The sequence below is a fragment of the Salvelinus alpinus genome, chromosome 22, assembly GCF_045679555.1.
Source record: "Salvelinus alpinus chromosome 22, SLU_Salpinus.1, whole genome shotgun sequence".
Taxonomy (NCBI): domain Eukaryota; kingdom Metazoa; phylum Chordata; class Actinopteri; order Salmoniformes; family Salmonidae; genus Salvelinus; species Salvelinus alpinus.
The window spans coordinates 29,565,498-29,583,927 of record NC_092107.1 but is presented as its reverse complement, the minus strand read 5'-3'; the positions used below and the strand labels follow the sequence as shown (position 1 = coordinate 29,583,927).

The following is an 18,430-nucleotide window of genomic DNA, read 5'->3' as shown; positions in this document are numbered from 1 at the left end:
AGAATGGACACAGTAGTGGGGAGCGAGGGAGAATGGACACAGTGGTGGGCACCGAGGGGGAGCGAGAGAATGGACACTTGGGTGGGGAGCGAGGGAGAATGGACACAGTAGTGGGCACCGAGGGGGAGCGAGAGAATGGACACTTGGGTGGGGAGCGAGGGAGAATGGACACAGTAGTGGGCACCGAGGGGGAGCGAGAGAATGGACACTTGGGTGGGGAGCGAGGGAGAATGGACACAGTAGTGGGCACCGAGGGGGAGCGAGAGAATGGACACTTGGGTGGGGAGCGAGGGAGAATGGACACAGTAGTGGGCACCGAGGGGGAGCGAGAGAATGGACACTTGGGTGGGGAGCGAGGGAGAATGGACACAGTAGTGGGCACCGAAGGGGAGCGAGAGAATAGACACTTGGGTGGGGAGCGAGGGAGAATGGACACAGTAGTGGGGAGCGAGGGAGAATGGACACAGTAGTGGGGAGCGAGGGAGAATGGACACAGTAGTGGGCACCGAGGGGGAGCGAGAGAATAGACACTTGGGTGGGGAGCGAGGGAGAATGGACACAGTAGTGGGCACCGAAGGGGAGCGAGAGAATAGACACTTGGGTGGGGAGCGAGGGAGAATGGACACAGTAGTGGGCACCGAGGGGGAGCGAGAGAATAGACACTTGGGTGGGGAGCGAGGGAATGGACACGGGTGGGCAGAGAGGGAGAAGGGGAGAGAGAGAAGGGACACTGGGGTGGGCAGCGAGGGGGAGCGAGAGAATGGACACTGGGGTGGGCAGAGAGAGAAGGGGAGCGAGAGAATTGACACGGGTGGGCAGTGTGGGGGAGTGAGAGAATGGACACGGGTGGGCAGCGAGGGAGAGATTGAAAGTGAGAGGGGTAGAAAGACCTGGTGAAATGGAGGGGGGGTGGGAGAACCGGTAGTATGTTGAGAAGGAGGAAATAGTGGTTGATGAGGGAGATATGGTGAGAGTGAAGAGCGGTGGGGAGAGGAGCAGACTTTCTTTACTGATTTTCATTTCTACAGCTCCATTGTGTGGGAAAGGGGTGGAGTGAGGCAGGGCACAATCAGAAAGGGGTGTCCATTTTCTCTCTGATTTCTCTCCATCTCTTATTCAAGTATTAAGATAACACACGGCAAATAAAGTAGGAACGTCTGTCTTTCACCCACTGTCTCACCCCTTTCCTCTTGTACCTATTCATGTAGATGTTTGTTTGCGTGTTACCATTCACTCTTCATAGGTAACACAAGTGTTTCATTTGAATGTATATAATAATCTGATTTCTCTCTCAGCATTCTCCTCCAGAGGGACTACAGTTTCCTGCGGGACATTAATGTGTGGAACCCGTTGGTGACTGTCGGTGTGTACTCCTCCACCATGTCTGCTGCCATGAGTAACCTGATAGGGGCCTCTCGCATCCTCTACGCCCTGGCACGGGATGACCTGTTTGGTGGGTACACCCATGTCCTCTTCTCTCTTGTTCTCTCCCTCATTATTTTTCTTTATAGCTTCTTCTGTCTCCCTTCTCACTGGTGTTGTGTTTGGATAGGAGAGACGAAAAGCGATATTAAGCAGGGTTCCCCTGTAGTGGGCAGCTGGAGCAGGGGAGATGACTCAAAACCATACTGAACCAAACTGACAATGACTCAGCTCTGGATTGCTAGCAATGCTTTTCAGGGGTTAAAAACAGATTTTAGTTTATGGGTTTTTTGTCTTCTTTGCCTAGTTGACTGTTTGATTAAAGGTGTCTAACTTCAAATGAAGTTCTTATCATGTGTGTGTCATTCTGCATGCGGCATCACCTTGTCACTCTCCTACACCCACTGGCTAATATAGTGTAACACACATACACAACTCATCTCACCCAGTTTGCTTCTCTCTTTTACCTTTCCTTTCTCTCTCCTATCCTCTACTTGTATTTCCTTCCTCTCTCCATCCCCTGTTCTTGGCTGCATTGATTTGAGTTGAAAGTCTCCTAATTTAATTAATTTCATGTATTAACTGTGAAATGTGGTCCTTAACTTTAATCCCCTCCGTCTTGCTCCTTCTCGACCTCCCTCTTGCTCTCACATATGCTCTCGTTCTCTGCAGGCACGGTGTTGTCTCCAGCTAAGAAGACATCTGGCAATGGGAACCCCTGGGTGTCTGTCCTCCTATCCTGGTTCCTAGTACAGGTAAGACAATGGGAACCCCTGGGTGTCTGTCCTCCTATCCTGGTTCCTAGTATAGGTGAGACAGAGAGGATAGATTAGGTCTAATTTCACATGCTCAATAATCTGATCAGGTCAGATGAAGGAAAGATAAATGGAGAGAGTAGAGGAGAAAGGTAGATGGAGAAGGGAAGTAATTTGAGATTACTGAGGAATGGCCAAGACTTAACTAGAAAGGGAGACCAGGGGTGAGAGAGGAGGCAAGAGATGGGAGGGTAAAGATGCAAAGAGGAGAGAGCTCTGTTAATGACTGGCTAGTCAGATACTCTTCAAGAAGTGAGAAAGGCTAAATGGCTCGTCTTTCTCTTCCTCTCTCATCCCTCGCTACATTTCTCCGCTGGAGTGGGGGAGTAATTAGAGGAAATCGTTAGCCTGTATCAGAGCTCATTGACTCACTAGTCCTGGCCCTCTTTCTATCCCTCACACGCTCTCTCTTTCGCTCTCAGCCATTTCAATGATTCACTGATGACACGAATGATAATCTAATCTCACTCCATGTTAAACAATCTCAGACAGCGGAAAGGGAGCAATGGATGGAGGGAGCGAGGGGTGAGTAGAAAAAAAGATGGGGAAATGTTGCAGTATCATGTACACGTTACATGGACTGGGCATACAGCATGAAGACGAATGACCTGATCTCACACACACAGATGATTGTGTGGTGCACTGGCAGGCCCAGAATTTGCCCATGCTGGCCTGTGGCTAAGGGCTCAGTTAATAGCTAATTAATGCTGTTGTAAAAGAGCCTCTCATGGGTCAACTAGGGAGACTGACTTAGCATTGTGGAGGTCAGAGGAGAAACTATTCCTTCCCTCTGTCCTTTTTCTCTCTCCCGTCAGTGAAACGGGTTCATTAATCACAATTTTACTCTTCTCTTTTCTCCATCTATAGTTGGTGTTGTTCACAGGGAAGTTGAACACCATCGCCAGCATTGTAACCATCTTCTTCCTGCTGGTCTATGCAGCTGTGGACCTGGCCTGTCTGGCTCTGGAGTGGGCCTCAGCTCCTAACTTCAGGTACTAAGTCAAACTGTATTTATCACATGCGCCAAATAAAACTGGTGTAGACTTTACAGTGAAATGCTTGCTTAAGAACATTTCCCAACGATGCAGAGTTAAAAAATAATAATACAAAATGAAATAGTAATTAACATGAGGAATAACATAAAGTACAGAAGAATGGTGCTATGTACAGGTACCAGATCAATATGCAGGGTTATGGGGAACATACAGTATATCACAAAAGTGAGTACACCCCTCACATTTTTGTAAATATTTGAGTATATCTTTTCATGTGACAACACTGAAGAAATGACACTTTGCTACAATGTAAAGTAGTGAGTGTACAGCTTGTATAACAGTGTAAATTTGCTGTCCCCTCAAAATAACTCAACACAGCCATTAATGTCTAAACCGCTGGCAAAAAAAGTGAGTACACCCCTAAGTGAAAATGTCCAAATTGGGCCCAATTAGCCATTTTCCCTCCCCGGTGTCATGTGACTCGTTAGTGTTACAAGGTCTCAGGTGTGAATGGAGAGCAGGTGTGTTAAATTTGGTGTCATCGCTCTCACACTCCATCATACTGACTGGTCACTGGAAGTTCAACATGGCACCTCATGGCAAAGAACTCTGAGGATCTGAAAAAAATAATTGTTGCTCTACATAAAGATGGCCTGGGCTATAAGAAGATTGGCAAGACCCTGAAACTGAGCTGCAGCACGGTGGCCAAGAACATAAAGAGACAGGTTCCACTCAGAACAGGCCTCGCCATGGTCGACCAAAGAAGTTGAGTGCACGTGCTCGGCGTCATATCCAGAGGTTGTCTTTGGGAAATAGACGTATGAGTGCTGCCAGCATTGCTGCAGAGGTTGAAGGGGTGGGGGGGGTCAGCCTGTCAGCGCTCAGACCATACGCCGTACACTGCATCAAATTGGTCTGCATGGCTGTCGTCCCAGAAGGAAGCCTCTTCTAAAGATGATGCACAAGAAAGCCCGCAAACAGTTTGCTGAAGACAAGCAGACTAAGGACATGGATAACTGGAACCATGTCCTGTGGTCTGATGTGACCAAGATAAACGTATTTGGTTCAGATGGTGTCAAGCGTGTGTGGCGGAAACCAGGTGAGGAGTACAAAGACAAGTGTGTCTTGCCTACAGTCAAGCATGGTGGTGGGAGTGTCATGTTCTGGGGCTGCATGAGTGCTGCCGGCACTGGGGAGCTACAGTTCATTGAGGGAACCATGAATGCCAACATGTACTGTGACATCATACTGAAGCAGAGCATGATCCCCTCCCTTCGGAGACTGGGCCGCAGGGCAGTATTCCAACATGATAACGACCCCAAGCACACCTCCAAGACGACCACTGCCTTGCTAAAGAAGCTGTGGGTAAAGGTGATGGACTGGCCAAGCATGTCTCCAGACCTAAACCCTATTGAGCATCTGTGGGGCATCCTCAAACGGAAGGTGGAGGAGTGCAAGCTCTCTAACATCCACCAGCTCCGTGATGTCGTCATGGAGGAGTGGAAGAGGACTCCAGTGGCAACCTGTGAAGCTCTGGTGAACTCCATGCCCAAGAGGGTTAAGGCAGTGCTGGAAAATGATGGTGGCCACACAAAATATTGACACTTTGGGCCCAATTTGGACATTTTCACTTAGGGGTGTACTCACTTTTGTTGCCAGCGGTTTAGACATTAATGGCGGTGTTGAGTTATTTTGAGGGGACAGCAAATTTACACTGTTATACAAGCTGTACACTCACTACTTTACATTGTAGCAAAGTGTCATTTCTTCAGTGTTGTCACATGAAAAGATATACTCAAATATTTACAAAAATGTGAGGGGTGTACTCACTTTTGTGATCTACTGTATGTACAGGTACCAGATCAATATGCAGGGGTACGAGGTACATATGTACAGGTACCAGATCAATATTCAGGGGTACGGGGTACATATGTACAGGTACCAGATCAATAAGCAGGGGTACGAGGTACACATGTACAGGTACCAGATCAATAAGCAGGGGTACGAGGTACATATGTACAGGTACCAGATCAATAAGCAGGGGTACGAGGTACATATGTACAGGTACCAGATCAATATGCAGGGGTACGAGGTACACATGTACAGGTACCAGATCAATATGCAGGGGTACGAGGTACATATGTACAGGTACCAGATCAATATGCAGGGGTACGAGGTATTTTGAGGTAGATATGTACATGAAGGCAGGGTAAAGTGACTAGGCATCAGGATAGATGTTATTATTCAGAGTAAAATAAAGAACAGAGTAGCAGCAGCAAGTGTGTGGGGGGGGGTGGTTGTTGGTGGCACCTTAATTGGGGAGGACGGGCTCATGGTAATGCCTGGAGCAGGATGAGTGGAATGGTATCAAATACAGCACACATGGGTTTCCAGGTGATTGATGCCATTCCATTTGTGCCATTCCAGCCATTATTATGAGCCGTTCTCCCCTTAGCAGGCTCCTGTGGCGTATGCAGTGTTTGAATCTGTGAGGGATTTGTGTGGGAGTGACAGCGTTTTGTGTGCATGTACAGTGCGCTCAGAAAGTATTCAGGCCCCTTGACTCTTTCCACATTTTGTTACTTTACAGCCTTATTCTAAAATTGATTAAATAGTTTTTTCCCTCATCAATCTATACACACTACCCCGTAATGACAAAGCAAAAACAGGTTTTTAGACATTTTTGCAAATGTATTAAAAATTGAAAACTGGTTTCACATTTACATAAGTATTCGGCACAGATTGATTGATCAGTTTGGCCGGGCGGCCAGCTCTTCTTAGAGTATTGGTGGTTCCAAACTTCTTCCATTTAAGAATGATGGAGGCCACTGTGTTCTTGGGGACCTTCAATGCTGCAGACATGTTTTGGTACCCTTCCCCAGATCTGTGCCTCGACACAATCCTGTCTCGGAGCTCTATGGAAAATTCCTTCAACCTCATGGCTTGGCACTGTCAACTGAGAAGGGCCTTGGTCAGGGAGGTGACCAAGAAGCTGATGGTCACTCTGACATAGCTCTAGAGTTCCTCTGTGGAGATGGGAGAACCTTCCAGAAGGACAAACATCTCTGCAGCACTCTACCAATCAGGCCTTTATGGTAGAGTAGCCAGATGGAAGCCACTCCTCAGTAAAATGCACATGACAGCCTGCTTGGTTTGCCAAAAGGCACCTAAAGGACTCTCAGACCATGAGAAACAAGTTTATGTTAATGCGTGTATTAATTACAGTAATTTACTGTTCTCATTCTCGGGAGTGGAAACGTTATTTGCAGAGTTCACAACCTGCTACACTTATGAGAAACACATTTTTGGTTTATATCATACTATCATTTACGCACTCTGAGCATTGAGGATGTGTCGTTTCTTTGTCCTATTAATGTTGACTGAGCTTGTGTGTGTGTGTGTGTGTGCGTGCAGAAGTACCCGATTGCTATTGCTAGCTAGCTAAAATTATTGCCTAGCAACCAACTTAAGAAGATATTTGAGAAATTTGTAAGAAAATCATTCAATCTTAACATATTCTTAAGGAATTGCACTTGAACTATCTTATGAACTTCTTATTTAGTGCCCAGCTTTTCGTCAACAAAGTCCTTTTTTAAGTTTGTTTTACATCCATTCAAATTATAATAGTTCCTCACAGTAAAGTCTTTCCAACATTCCCCCTCGATGATCAGCGTCGCTGATAAATAGGCTATGGACATGTTGCGTTTTTGTTGCTATTTTGATAATGGTCAATTTCGTCTTCGTACTATAGCATAGCTGTCCGCTTCATACTTTCCTTGTCAATTAATTATCTTATAGCCTACTTTTGGAAAGGTAGGCCAAGGTTTTTTAATATGTTTTAAGGAAAGGAGAAATATTTGCTGGTGTCTTTGACTGACAGGTGCTTTACTGGTGTGTGAGTTGGCTGATTATTTTTATAGGCCTATACGGTATGTCCCTTCAGTAAGTTTCCTAAAGTAGTCTGTCTGAACTCCTCTATTTTAATATGAATCAAACACTCCTGTCATGATTTCATTGTGTAAAAGGCCTATTTTCAGTAGCTTAGGCTACATTAGGTCTCATTACAGCATCCTCTATCTATCTGATGGTGTGGAGAGTTAGTGTTCCACAGTGTGCACCAGCTGGGTGTTGTGGCCACGTGCTAATTAAGAGATAAACTGGCCACAGCTCCCAGCTGCACATCTGAGAAGGACTGAAGATAAGTGTGTGTGTGTGTGTGTGTGTGTGTGTGTGTGTGTGTGTGTGTGTGTGTGTGTGTGTGTGTGTGTGTGTGTTGAATACGGTGAATCCTCAAATGTTGATGTAATCACAATTAATCACATTTTAATTGAAGTTGCGATGTAGACATGCAATATCCACTGCGCGCACACACACCAAGACCCACCTCCTTTCACTCAAGCAGGCAGCACAGTTCAGTTAGTCTTAGAGCTAAGAGTACCTAGATAATCATGTCGTGCAGCTCTAATGTATCCTGTTAATGATGTGTGATGGGGTTGGTGTGTTGGCACGTATCACAACACATTTTTCATAATGGGGAAACTATCTCTAGAAGTTCCTACCTCTCTGTACTTCTCTGTCCATATCTGTGCTTGTCCATGTGTCAAGGGTATATAAAGTTAGAAAATATGTATTTATATGTATGTATGTTACCCAAACTTTTCCCTCTCTCCGTATCGCCCTCCCTATTGGCCGATGGGGTTCAGCTGGGGGCTGATAAGGCACGTGGTTGGCTAGCTGCTGTGGTGCACTTCCTTAATTATATTAGCATGTTGCTGCTGCTGTTGTCGCAGGGCGGGTTCTGGGTGTTGTTGTTTTTGTTGTTGTTGATTGTGTTCCCTGAACCTCTTTCCAGGCGAAAATCATTTAAAGCCATTTAGCGCTGCTCTCCCCTGAGAACTGCTCTGTAATTAGCATAACTAATTTAGCAGAAATATTTCCTTTCCCCTAAATTTGGCACACGGTTGTTTAGCTGATGGGAAGGGGAGGGGACTGCTGAATTATGATGTAGCGGAAGAGCTGTCTGCTTGTTAAGTGTGTGTGTGTGTTTGTGTGTCAATGTGTGTGTGAAAGAAAAGTGTGTATAGGGGTGTGAAAATGTTATTTTTTTAACTGTGTCCCGTAAATGTGTCCACTGTGTCCAACACACTCCTCTTCATCTTTCTGAATGTGTAAAGGGGTTGCTGGCTGCAGCTTAATCAGTGACTGGCTCCAGTTTTCCAGAGCGCTCCTCTGGGGCTTTATGTTCACTACTGATGGGACTGACTACTGGGTTTAGAGGACCGGGCTGACTGGCTTAGACACACACAGGCTAGGTTTTTGGGTAAGACTTGAAGCCCAGGCTCTGTTATTAACTACACATGCACTGAGTCTGACTGTATTCTGTCACTCTTAGCATACATTTTGTGAAGGTTATTCTAATTACAGTGAGAGACCCTTCTGAATGATATGACTGATGTAATGTCTGAATGAGCACTCACTGACGTACTTCTAGATCTGCCAGCTTTGTGTGCACTTGAGTCAAGTGTGTGTTTGCAGAGCGGGGGTGTTTTAAGGTGATGGTTGGCAGTAGCACAGTTATGTCCTCTCTAATCATGATGTGTCTTTTGGCTGGCCTCCGGGTCCCCTCTCCCTCTTCCTAAGTACTTGATGGTGGACAATTTTTTGTTTTCGCTGATGTCAGCAAAGTGACATCAGTCATTGGGAAATGACTGTGTTGCGGGCAAGGAGAGAGGTGGGAAGAACGGACATGGGGAGTGCCAGCGATACACTGACACTAATGAGAGAGGGATTACAGAGACCAAAATAAAGGGAGGTGGAGAGGGAGCACAGGCAGGGTGAGCTTTTAAAATAACACTCTCTCCATCAGGGAGGGAGAGAAAGAGAGCAGTGGGATTGTGAGAGGGGGGGGGGGGGGGGGGTTAAGATTGAGAAGTAAGACATTGGGGGTGACAAATTATGTGAAATTGGCAATAAAAAAAACGGAAAGTGGGGAGAGAAAGTTAGAGCAAATAGTAGGGGAAAAGAAGAGCCATTTCACTCTAGTGATGGAGAGAACAGAAAAGGAGAGAAGGGTAACGACTGCGCCAGTCTTTCTTCTCTCTCTCTCCCCATCACGTTTTAGTGGGGGCTATGAAGCATTTAGTGCTCGAGTGCGTTCCACTCTGTTAATGAAGCTGTCTTTTAGCGTAGCCTAGCGCTCCCAGCTGGGCCCAGGCCTGTTCATTTGGATGGAAATTACAGTAGCTATCCTTAATAGCTGTTTATCTGCTGAAGATGTTATTGCAGGAGATTAGGGTCACTACGTGATCAATGACCCTACCTTTTCTGCACCTGCCCACATGGGGGAGCTCACACACATCACACGCACATCACACACACTGACACACACACGTACACCTCCCTTGGATTTCTTCACATTTGATTGTATTACAAAATGGGAATAAAAAGGAATTTAATTGTATATTTTCAAGATCTACACAAAATACTCACGTCAAAGTGGAAGAAATATCAATTTTTCTTTTAAAGATGAATGAAAAATAAAATTTATATAACTTGTTTACTTGTTCATACGTGTTAGAAAACACATTTGGCAGTGATTACAGCTGAGTCTTCTTGGATAAGTCTCAGAGCTTTGCACACCTGTATTGTGCAATTTAAATATTTATTTTATACAACTTGATTTAACAATATTCTTATTTACAATAACGGCCTACTGGGGAACAGTGGATTAACTGCCTTGTTCAGGGCCAGAACGACAGATTTGTACCTTGTCAGCTCGGGGATTTGATCCAGCAACCTTTCGGTTACTGGCTCTAACCACTAGGCTACCTGCCGCCCCCGCTTACTTGCCCATTATTTTCAAAATTATTTAATCTCTGTCAGTGCTGGGATAATGGCTAGATAGACATTTTCAAGTCTTGCCATACATTTTCAAGCAGATTTAAGTCAACTTTCAAACAGGAACATTCACTGTCTTCTTGGTAAGCAACTCCATTGTAGATTTGGCTTTGTGTTGTAGGTTATTATCCTGATGAAAGGTCAATTCCTCTACCAGTGTCTGGTGTAAAGCAGGCTGAAGCAGGTTTTCCTCTAGGATTTTGCCTGTGCATAGCTCCATCCCATTCTTTGCTGATGTCAAGCATACTCATACCATGATGCAGCCATACTTGAAAATAAGGAGGCAGTTACTCAGTGATGTGTTGGATTTGCCGCGAACATAAGGCTTTGCATTTAGGTCAAAAAGTGTATTCCTTTGCAGTTTTTTTGTTGCAGTATTGCAGTGCCTTGTTGAATACATATGCATGTTTTGGAATATTTTTATTCTGTATATTTTATTCTTTTCACTCTGTCGTTTAGGTCATTATTGTAGTCCACAGTTTTCTCCCATCATAGCCATTTGAATTCTGTAGCTGTTTTAAAATAACCAGCTCCTGCAGCTCCATTCAGAAGGACGACTGCATCTTTGATGTGTCTGGGTGGTTTAATACATCATCCACAGCATAATTATTAACTTGACCATGCTTAATATCTTTAAAGTGAATAATTATGCTGTGGATGATGTATGCAATGTCTGATTTGTTATTGTTGCATATCTACCAGTCACTGCCCTCCTTTTAGGCGTTTGAAAAGCTCCCTGGTCTTTGTAGTTGAATCTGTGCTTGAAATTCAATACTTAACTGAGGGACCTTACAGATGTATGTATGTATGGGGGACAGAGGAAGGGGTAGTCATTCAAATCATGTCATCCCCTATTATTTCACAGTGAGTCCATTTAACTTTTATGTGATTTGTTCAGCCAAATTTGACTCCTGAACTAATTTAGGCTTGCCAAAACAGAGGGGGTGATTTACTTATGCAATGACTATTTTAGTTATAATATTTTTGTTAATTAGTAAAAATGTGTAGAATTTTCTTTTCACTTTGACATTATGGAGTATTTTGTGTAAATTGATTAATCTCTTTCAATCCCACTTTGTTAAGCAACAAAATGTTGAAAAAGTCAAAGTGGGTGTAGACTTTCTGTAAGCACTGTATACACACACTCTCTCACACACACATTAACTACCAAACACTCATTTACATATGACACACGCTTACACTCACTCGCAAACATATATCCTATTCAATTACATTTAAGTCATTTAGCAGACGCTCTTATCCAGAGCGACTTACAAATTGGTGCATTCACCTTATGATATCCAGTGGAATAACCACTTTACAATAGTGCATCTAACTCTTTTAAGGGGGGGGGGTTAGAAGGATTACTTTATCCTATCCTAGGTATTCCTTAAAGAGGTGGGGTTTCAGGTGTCTCCGGAAGGTGGTGATTGACTCCGCTGACCTGGCGTCGTGAGGGAGTTTGTTCCACCATTGGGGTGCCAGAGCAGCGAACAGTTTTGACTGGGCTGAGCGGGAACTGTACTTCCTCAGAGGTAGGGAGGCGAGCAGGCCAGAGGTGGATGAACGCAGTGCCCTTGTTTGGGTGTAGGGCCTGATCAGAGCCTGAAGGTACGGAGGTGCCGTTCCCCTCACAGCTCCGTAGGCAAGCACCATGGTCTTGTAGCGGATGCGAGCTTCAACTGGAAGCCAGTGGAGAGAGCGGAGGAGCGGGGTGACGTGAGAGAACTTGGGAAAGTTGAACACCAGACGGGCTGCGGCGTTCTGGATGAGTTGTAGGGGTTTAATGGCACAGGCAGGGTGCCCAGCCAACAGCGAGTTGCAGTAATCCAGACGGGAGATGACAAGTGCCTGGATTAGGACCTGCGCCGCTTCCTGCGTGAGGCAGGGTCGTACTCTGCGAATGTTGTAGAGCATGAACCTACAGGAACGGGTCACCGCCTTGATGTTAGTTGAGAACGACAGGGTGTTGTCCAGGATCACGCCAAGGTTCTTAGCACTCTGGGAGGAGGACACAATGGAGTTGTCAACCGTGATGGCGAGATCATGGAACGGGCAGTCCTTCCCCGGGAGGAAGAGCAGCTCCGTCTTGCCGAGGTTCAGCTTGAGGTGGTGATCCGTCATCCACACTGATATTCACACACTAATTACTAGAGGGGCTATGTCAAAAACCCTCAGTTCCAGAATGGGATGAAAATGGCAGACATATTGGTCAGGTAGAAATCCAAACCAGTCTAATTGGAATGAATGGTGGTAGAGGCATAATCCTGATTTTACTTATGGCGGAAAATACAAGTACGGCATGTGATACACTACATAACCAAAAGTATGTGGACGCCTGCTTGTCGACCATCTCGTTCCAAAATCATGGGATTTAATATGGAGTTGGTCCCTCGTCTGCTGTTATAACAGCCTCCACTCTTCTAGAAGGGCTTTCCACTAGATGTTGGAGCATTGCTGCGTGGACTTGCTTCCATTCAGCCACAAGCATTAGTGAGGTCGGGCACTGATGTTGGGCGTTTAGGCCTGGCTCACAGTCGGCGTTCCAATTCATCCCAAAGGTGTTCGATGGGGTTGAGGACAGGGCTCTGCAGGCCAGTCAAGTTCTTCCACACCGATCTCAACAAACCGTTTCTGTATGGACATAGTTTTGTGCACGGGGCATTGTCATGCTGAAACAGGAAAGGGCCTTCCCCAAAATGTTGCCATAAAGTTGGAACACAGAATCGTCTAGAATATTATTGTACGCTGTAGCGTTAAGATTTCCCTTTAAACTTTACAGTTGGCACTAAGCATTGGGTAGGTAGCATTCTCCTGGCATCCACCAAACCCCTTCGCCGGACTGCCAGATGGTGAAGCGTTATTCATCACTCCAGAGAGCACTTTTCCACTGCTCGAGAGTCCAATGGCGGCGAGCTTTACACCACTCCTGCCAATGCTTGGAATTGCACATGGTGATCAGTTGACCGGGGCAACTCTAGCAGGGCAGAAATGTGACGAAATGACTTGTTGGAAAGGTGGCATCCTGTGATGGTGCCACGTTGAAAGTCACTGAGCTCTTCAACTCTTCAGTAAGGCCATTCGCTTTACTCAGTACTTTGTTGACACACCTTTGGCTCCAATTACAGCCTTGAGTCTTCTTGGGTATGACACTACAAGCTTGGCACACCTGTATTTGGGGAGTTTCTCCCATTCCTCTCTGCAGATCCTCTCAAGCTCTGTCAGGTTGGATGGGGAGCGTTGCTGCACAGCTTTTTTCAGGTCTCTCCAGAGATGTTCAATCGGGTTCAAGTCCGGGCTCTGGCTCGACCACTCAAGGACATTCAGAGACTTGTCCTGAAGCCACTCCTGCATCGTCTTGGCTGTGTGCTTAGGGTCGTTGTCCTGTTAGACTGGGTGAAGGTTCACCTTCCGAGGTCCTGAGCACTCTGGAGCAGGTTTTCACTGTACTTTGCTCTGTTCATCTTTCCCTCGATCCTGACTAGTCTCCCAGTCCTTGCCACTGAAAACATCCCCACAGCATGATGCTGCCACCACCATGCTTCACCGTAGGGATGGCGCCATGTTTCCTCCAGAAGTGATGCTTGGCATTCAAGCCAAGGAGTTCAATCTTGGTTTCATCAGACCAGAAAATCTTGTTTCTCACCGTCTGAGTCTTTAGGTGCCTTTTGGGTAAGACCAAGCGGGCTGTTGTGCTTTTTACTGAGGAATGGCTTCTGTCTGGCCACTCTACCAAAAAGGCCTGATTGGTGGAGTGCTGCAGAGATGGTTGTCCTTCTGGAAGGTTCTCCCATCTCCACAGAGGAACTCAGGAGCTCTTTCAGAGCGACCATTGGGTTCTTGGTCACTTCCTTGACCAAGGCTCTTCTCCCCCGATTTCTCAGTTTGGACAGGCGGACAGATCTTGGTGGTTCCAAACTTCTTCCATTTAAGAATGATAGAGGCCACTGTGTTCTTGTGGACCTTTAATGCTGCAGAAATGTACCCTTCCCCAGATCTGTGCCTAGACATAATTCTGTCTTGGAGCTCTATGGACAATTCCTTTGACCTCATGGCTTGGTTTTTGCTCTGACATGTACTGTCAACTGTGGGACATTTTATATAGACAGTGTGTGTGCCTTTCCAAATCATACCCAATCAATTGAATTTACCACAGGTGGACTCCAAGTTGTAGAAACATCTCAAGGATGATCAGTGGAAAGAAGATGCACCTGAGTTCAATTTCAAGTCTCATAGCAAAGGGTCTGAATACTTATGTAAATAAGGTATTTTTTATTGTTTTTTAATTTTCAAACATTTAAACTTCTTTTTGCTTTGTTATTATGGGGTACTGTGTGTAGAATGGTGACGGAAAAAGTCAAGGGGTCTGAATACTTTCCGAATGCACAAATGGTGTAATACAATTGTCAACCTAAAATATTGTCATATAATTATTTATACGGGTTTTATACACATGTTCTGTATAAATAGCCTCTTAAAATGTATGTAAACAGACCGTAAATGTCTCGGGGCTCTATTTCTGGCTGGCGTTAAGGTGGCGCTGGTTGTCATGCAGGTTAGTTTGCAATTTCGTCATGTAAAAACTGGCGCACTGGCATTCTCCAGCCCTAACAGCAGGTTCTTATATCAGCTCGGTTGCGCTCAGCTCGCTTGGGCGGAAATGTTTGTGTCCTTAACATGATCCAAAGTGCTAATTTCAGGCAGTGCTGATATGGATTTTTAAGACCAACCAAAACCTGGTTTTAGCGGGAGCTCAGTTGGTTATATCATGAATTTTGACAGCAGAAACTCAGCCTATCCAGCCGTGACGCACACTGCCCATATGCACATATGGAACAAGAGTAGCCTAATGTGCTTTTGGTGCCTGCATAGTTCGTATTTAGAAACATAAAAAACATTTTGTTTTTCTTATTTTGTTTTTTTTGGCATAGCATCCCCTCTCAATACATACTTTTTTTTGTCCTGCCCAATGCAATCGCCAAGTAGTCAAGACTGTCGATAAACGGTTTGGTTCCTGAGATCGCTTGGAAATAAATCTTAATCACCGACCCTTTATTAGAATCTAACATTTGAGAGGAGTTCAACAGTGTGCAGACATTCCCTTATCTATGCGTTGTTGGCAGGCCCACATTATTCTGGCCATTCAGGTCAGATATTGGACATACGTAAAACCCCATCCATGATATAGATTACGTGTCCATGCCCATCCTTGTTTTCCATTTCATATGTTCACAACCCAAGCCCTCCCTTAGGCCTACTATAACAACGGCTGGTTCAACAGCAATGTATTTTTTTATGCTGGCCATTTTTATGATATCATTACATTTTACATTTATTGTTTATAAAAAAGTGCTTGTTTTTCTTTATTCCAACCAATCTTATTAGAATGATTCACCTTTCTGGTTTTACAGTTACAACATATGTGGTGCGCATGCAATGCAACTTCTAGAGATGTTTGAATGCGATCTGATTGTAAAATGGTCCAGATTATGTTCATAAAACATAGACCTATTTGAGAGCACTAAAAAGTGAGTGGACATTCTCTCTTTCTCTATATTGGATCTTTGTCCAGCTACTGTGAAAACCCTCCATAGTCTGCGTTGTTTTAACATTCTATGCCAGCGGGGAGCAATTGTGGTGCCTGTAAGTCTGACATCGCCAATTTAAAACAAGTTGTTTTGTTTAAAATTTGTTTTATATGTTGTCTTTTTAGGCCTTATCAATAATGAATTTAATCTTGCTTATTGACAATGTTTGGCATGTCCATACTCAGACATAATGCAATTTACAGTAGGCCTCTATCAGTGTGAATGCTATTGAAGGCATGCAATTACTTAGAACAATGTGGACTGCAAATGGGTTGAAATTAACGTATTTAGTAAAATAGGTCTACATTTTATTTAATTTCTGTAAGCCATTTAACAAACTAACGCTATAGTTAGTCGTTCTGCCACTGAACAAGGCAGTTAACCCACTGTTCCTAGGCCGTCCAATGTAAATAAGAATGTGTTCTTAACTGACTTGCCTAGTTAAATAAAGGTTAAATAAAAAATGTCGGAATTGGAGAAGATTCCAAGGCAATACATAAAGACCATAAGTACACAATTTGAAGCAACCACACATTTCGCCATGGAGCACGTTCTGATTGGCCTGTGAGAGGGCAAGCCTCGACACACCCACAACTTGTTTATTCATCAAAACCCAACCCTTTCGCTCCAACGCCAGCAAGTGCGCTGATATTTGTGATGGTGAAAATGGCAAAAATATTTCTGACACCCCTGAAACTATAACGCTGTTTCTTGCGCTTAGATTTACCATTGCGATAGATTTGTTGAAATAGAGCCCTCAATGCTTGTTTTCTTGGAAAGCTGTGAGTGCTATTATATGATACAAGAACAGTACTTGTTGCATTTACAACTTGTCGAAATCCTATCATTAGCTGATTTCAGCCGGTGTATGGCTGTGGATTGACTGCATTGTTTGAATGGAATGTTGGCATAATATTGGCAGTCCTCTAAAACTGGCTGGCTAGCTAACAAACACAAAGTGCAGATCAATTCTTCAATTCATTATTTTCCACTATCTTATCACACCATGGTTGACCAACTCCCTGACCAAAATGGCTGACCTTTATCGAGTCAAATCTAAGTTTATTGGTCGTGTACACAGTTCAGCAGGTGTTGTAGCGACGCAGCGAAATGCTTATGTTACAAGCTCCTAACAATGCAGTCAAATGTCAAACAGCTAGAATGTAATAAAATAAATCAAGAATGGCGGACGAATCCAATTAACAACCCAAATAGCAGTATCAAAATGCTATCCATACATAAACTCAGCAAAAACAGAAACGTCCCTTTTTCAGGACCCTGTCTTTGAAAGATAATTCGTAAAAATCCAAATAACTTCACAGATCTTCATTGTAAAGGGTTTAAACACTGTTTCGCATGCTAGTTAAATGAACCATAAACAATTAATGAACATGCACCTGTGGAACGGTCTATAAGACACTAACGGCTTACAGATGGTAGGCAATTAAGGTCACAGTTATGAAAACTTAGGACACTAAAGAGGTCTTTCTACTGACTCTGGAAAAACACCAAAAGAAAGATGGTCAGGGTCCCTGCTCATCTGCGTGAATGTGCCTTAGGCATGCTGCAAGGAGGCATGAGGACTGCATATGTTGCCAGGGCAATAAATTGCAATGTCAGTACTGTGAGATGTCTAAGACAGCGATTTGGAGGTGGAGGGTCCATCATGCGGTGTGTCACAGCGTCATCGGACTGAGCTTGTTGTCAAGCTTCCTGCAGGCTCATCCAGACATGATCCTCCAGCATGACGATGCCACCAGCCATACTGCTCCTTCTCTGCGTGATTTCCTGCAAGACAGGAATGTCAGTGTTCTGCCATGGCCAGTGAAGAGCCCGGATCTCAATCCCATTGAGCACGTCTGGGAACTGTTGGATCGGAGGGTGAGGGCTAGGGCCATTCCCCCCCAGAAATGTCCGGGAACTTGCAGGTGCCTTGGTGGAAGAGTGGGGTAACATCTCACAGCAAGAACTGGCAAATCTGGTGCAGTCCATGAGGAGGAGAGGCACTGCAGTACTTAATGCAGCTGGTGGCCACACCAGATACTGACTGACCTTTGATTTTGACCCCCTTTTGTTCAGGGACACATTATTCCATTTCTGTTAGTCACATGTCTGTGGAACTTGTTCAGTTTGTCTCAGTTGTTGAATCTTGTTATGTTCATAGAAATATTTACACATGTTAAGTTTGCTGAAATAAACGCAGTTGACAGTGAGAGGACGTTTATTTTTTTGCTGATTTTATGTACACCGGGGGAATTTACACATGCTAAACTAAAAATATCTACAGCAGTAGATGCATAAAACATTGAGTTGCACCCCATTTTACCCTCAGAACAGCCTCAATTCATTGGGACATGGACTTTACTGTCGAAAGCTTTCCACGGGGATGCTGGCCCATGTTGACTCCAATGTTTCCCAAAGTTGTCAAGTTGGTGGCTGGATGTCCCTTGGTTGGTGGCTGGATGTCCCTTGGTTGGTGGCTGGATGTCCCTTGGTTGGTGGACCGTTCTTGATACAAACAGAAAACTGTTGCGTGAAACCCAGCAGCGTTGCTGTTCTTGACACACTCAAACTGGTCCGCCTGGCACCTACTGCCATACCCCGTTCAAAGGCGCTTAAATATTTTGTCTTGCCCATTCACCCTCTGAATGGCACACACACACAATCCATGTCTCAATTGTCTCACTCACACATTAACTAACACACACTAATT

The 18,430-nt window shown here is 44.7% G+C and overlaps 1 protein-coding gene across 1 annotated transcript in view; it reads left to right on the top strand.

Moving 5' to 3' along the window:
* The window catches only part of LOC139549391 (solute carrier family 12 member 9-like), a 51,195-nt gene that overhangs the window by 21,217 nt on the left and 11,548 nt on the right, over positions 1–18,430 (top strand). The window contains exons 7-9 of the mRNA XM_071359858.1: positions 1,296–1,453; positions 2,095–2,177; positions 3,105–3,229. Of these exons, the coding sequence (XP_071215959.1) occupies positions 1,296–1,453; positions 2,095–2,177; positions 3,105–3,229 (366 nt within the window). The remainder of the gene's footprint in view (positions 1–1,295; positions 1,454–2,094; positions 2,178–3,104; positions 3,230–18,430) is intronic.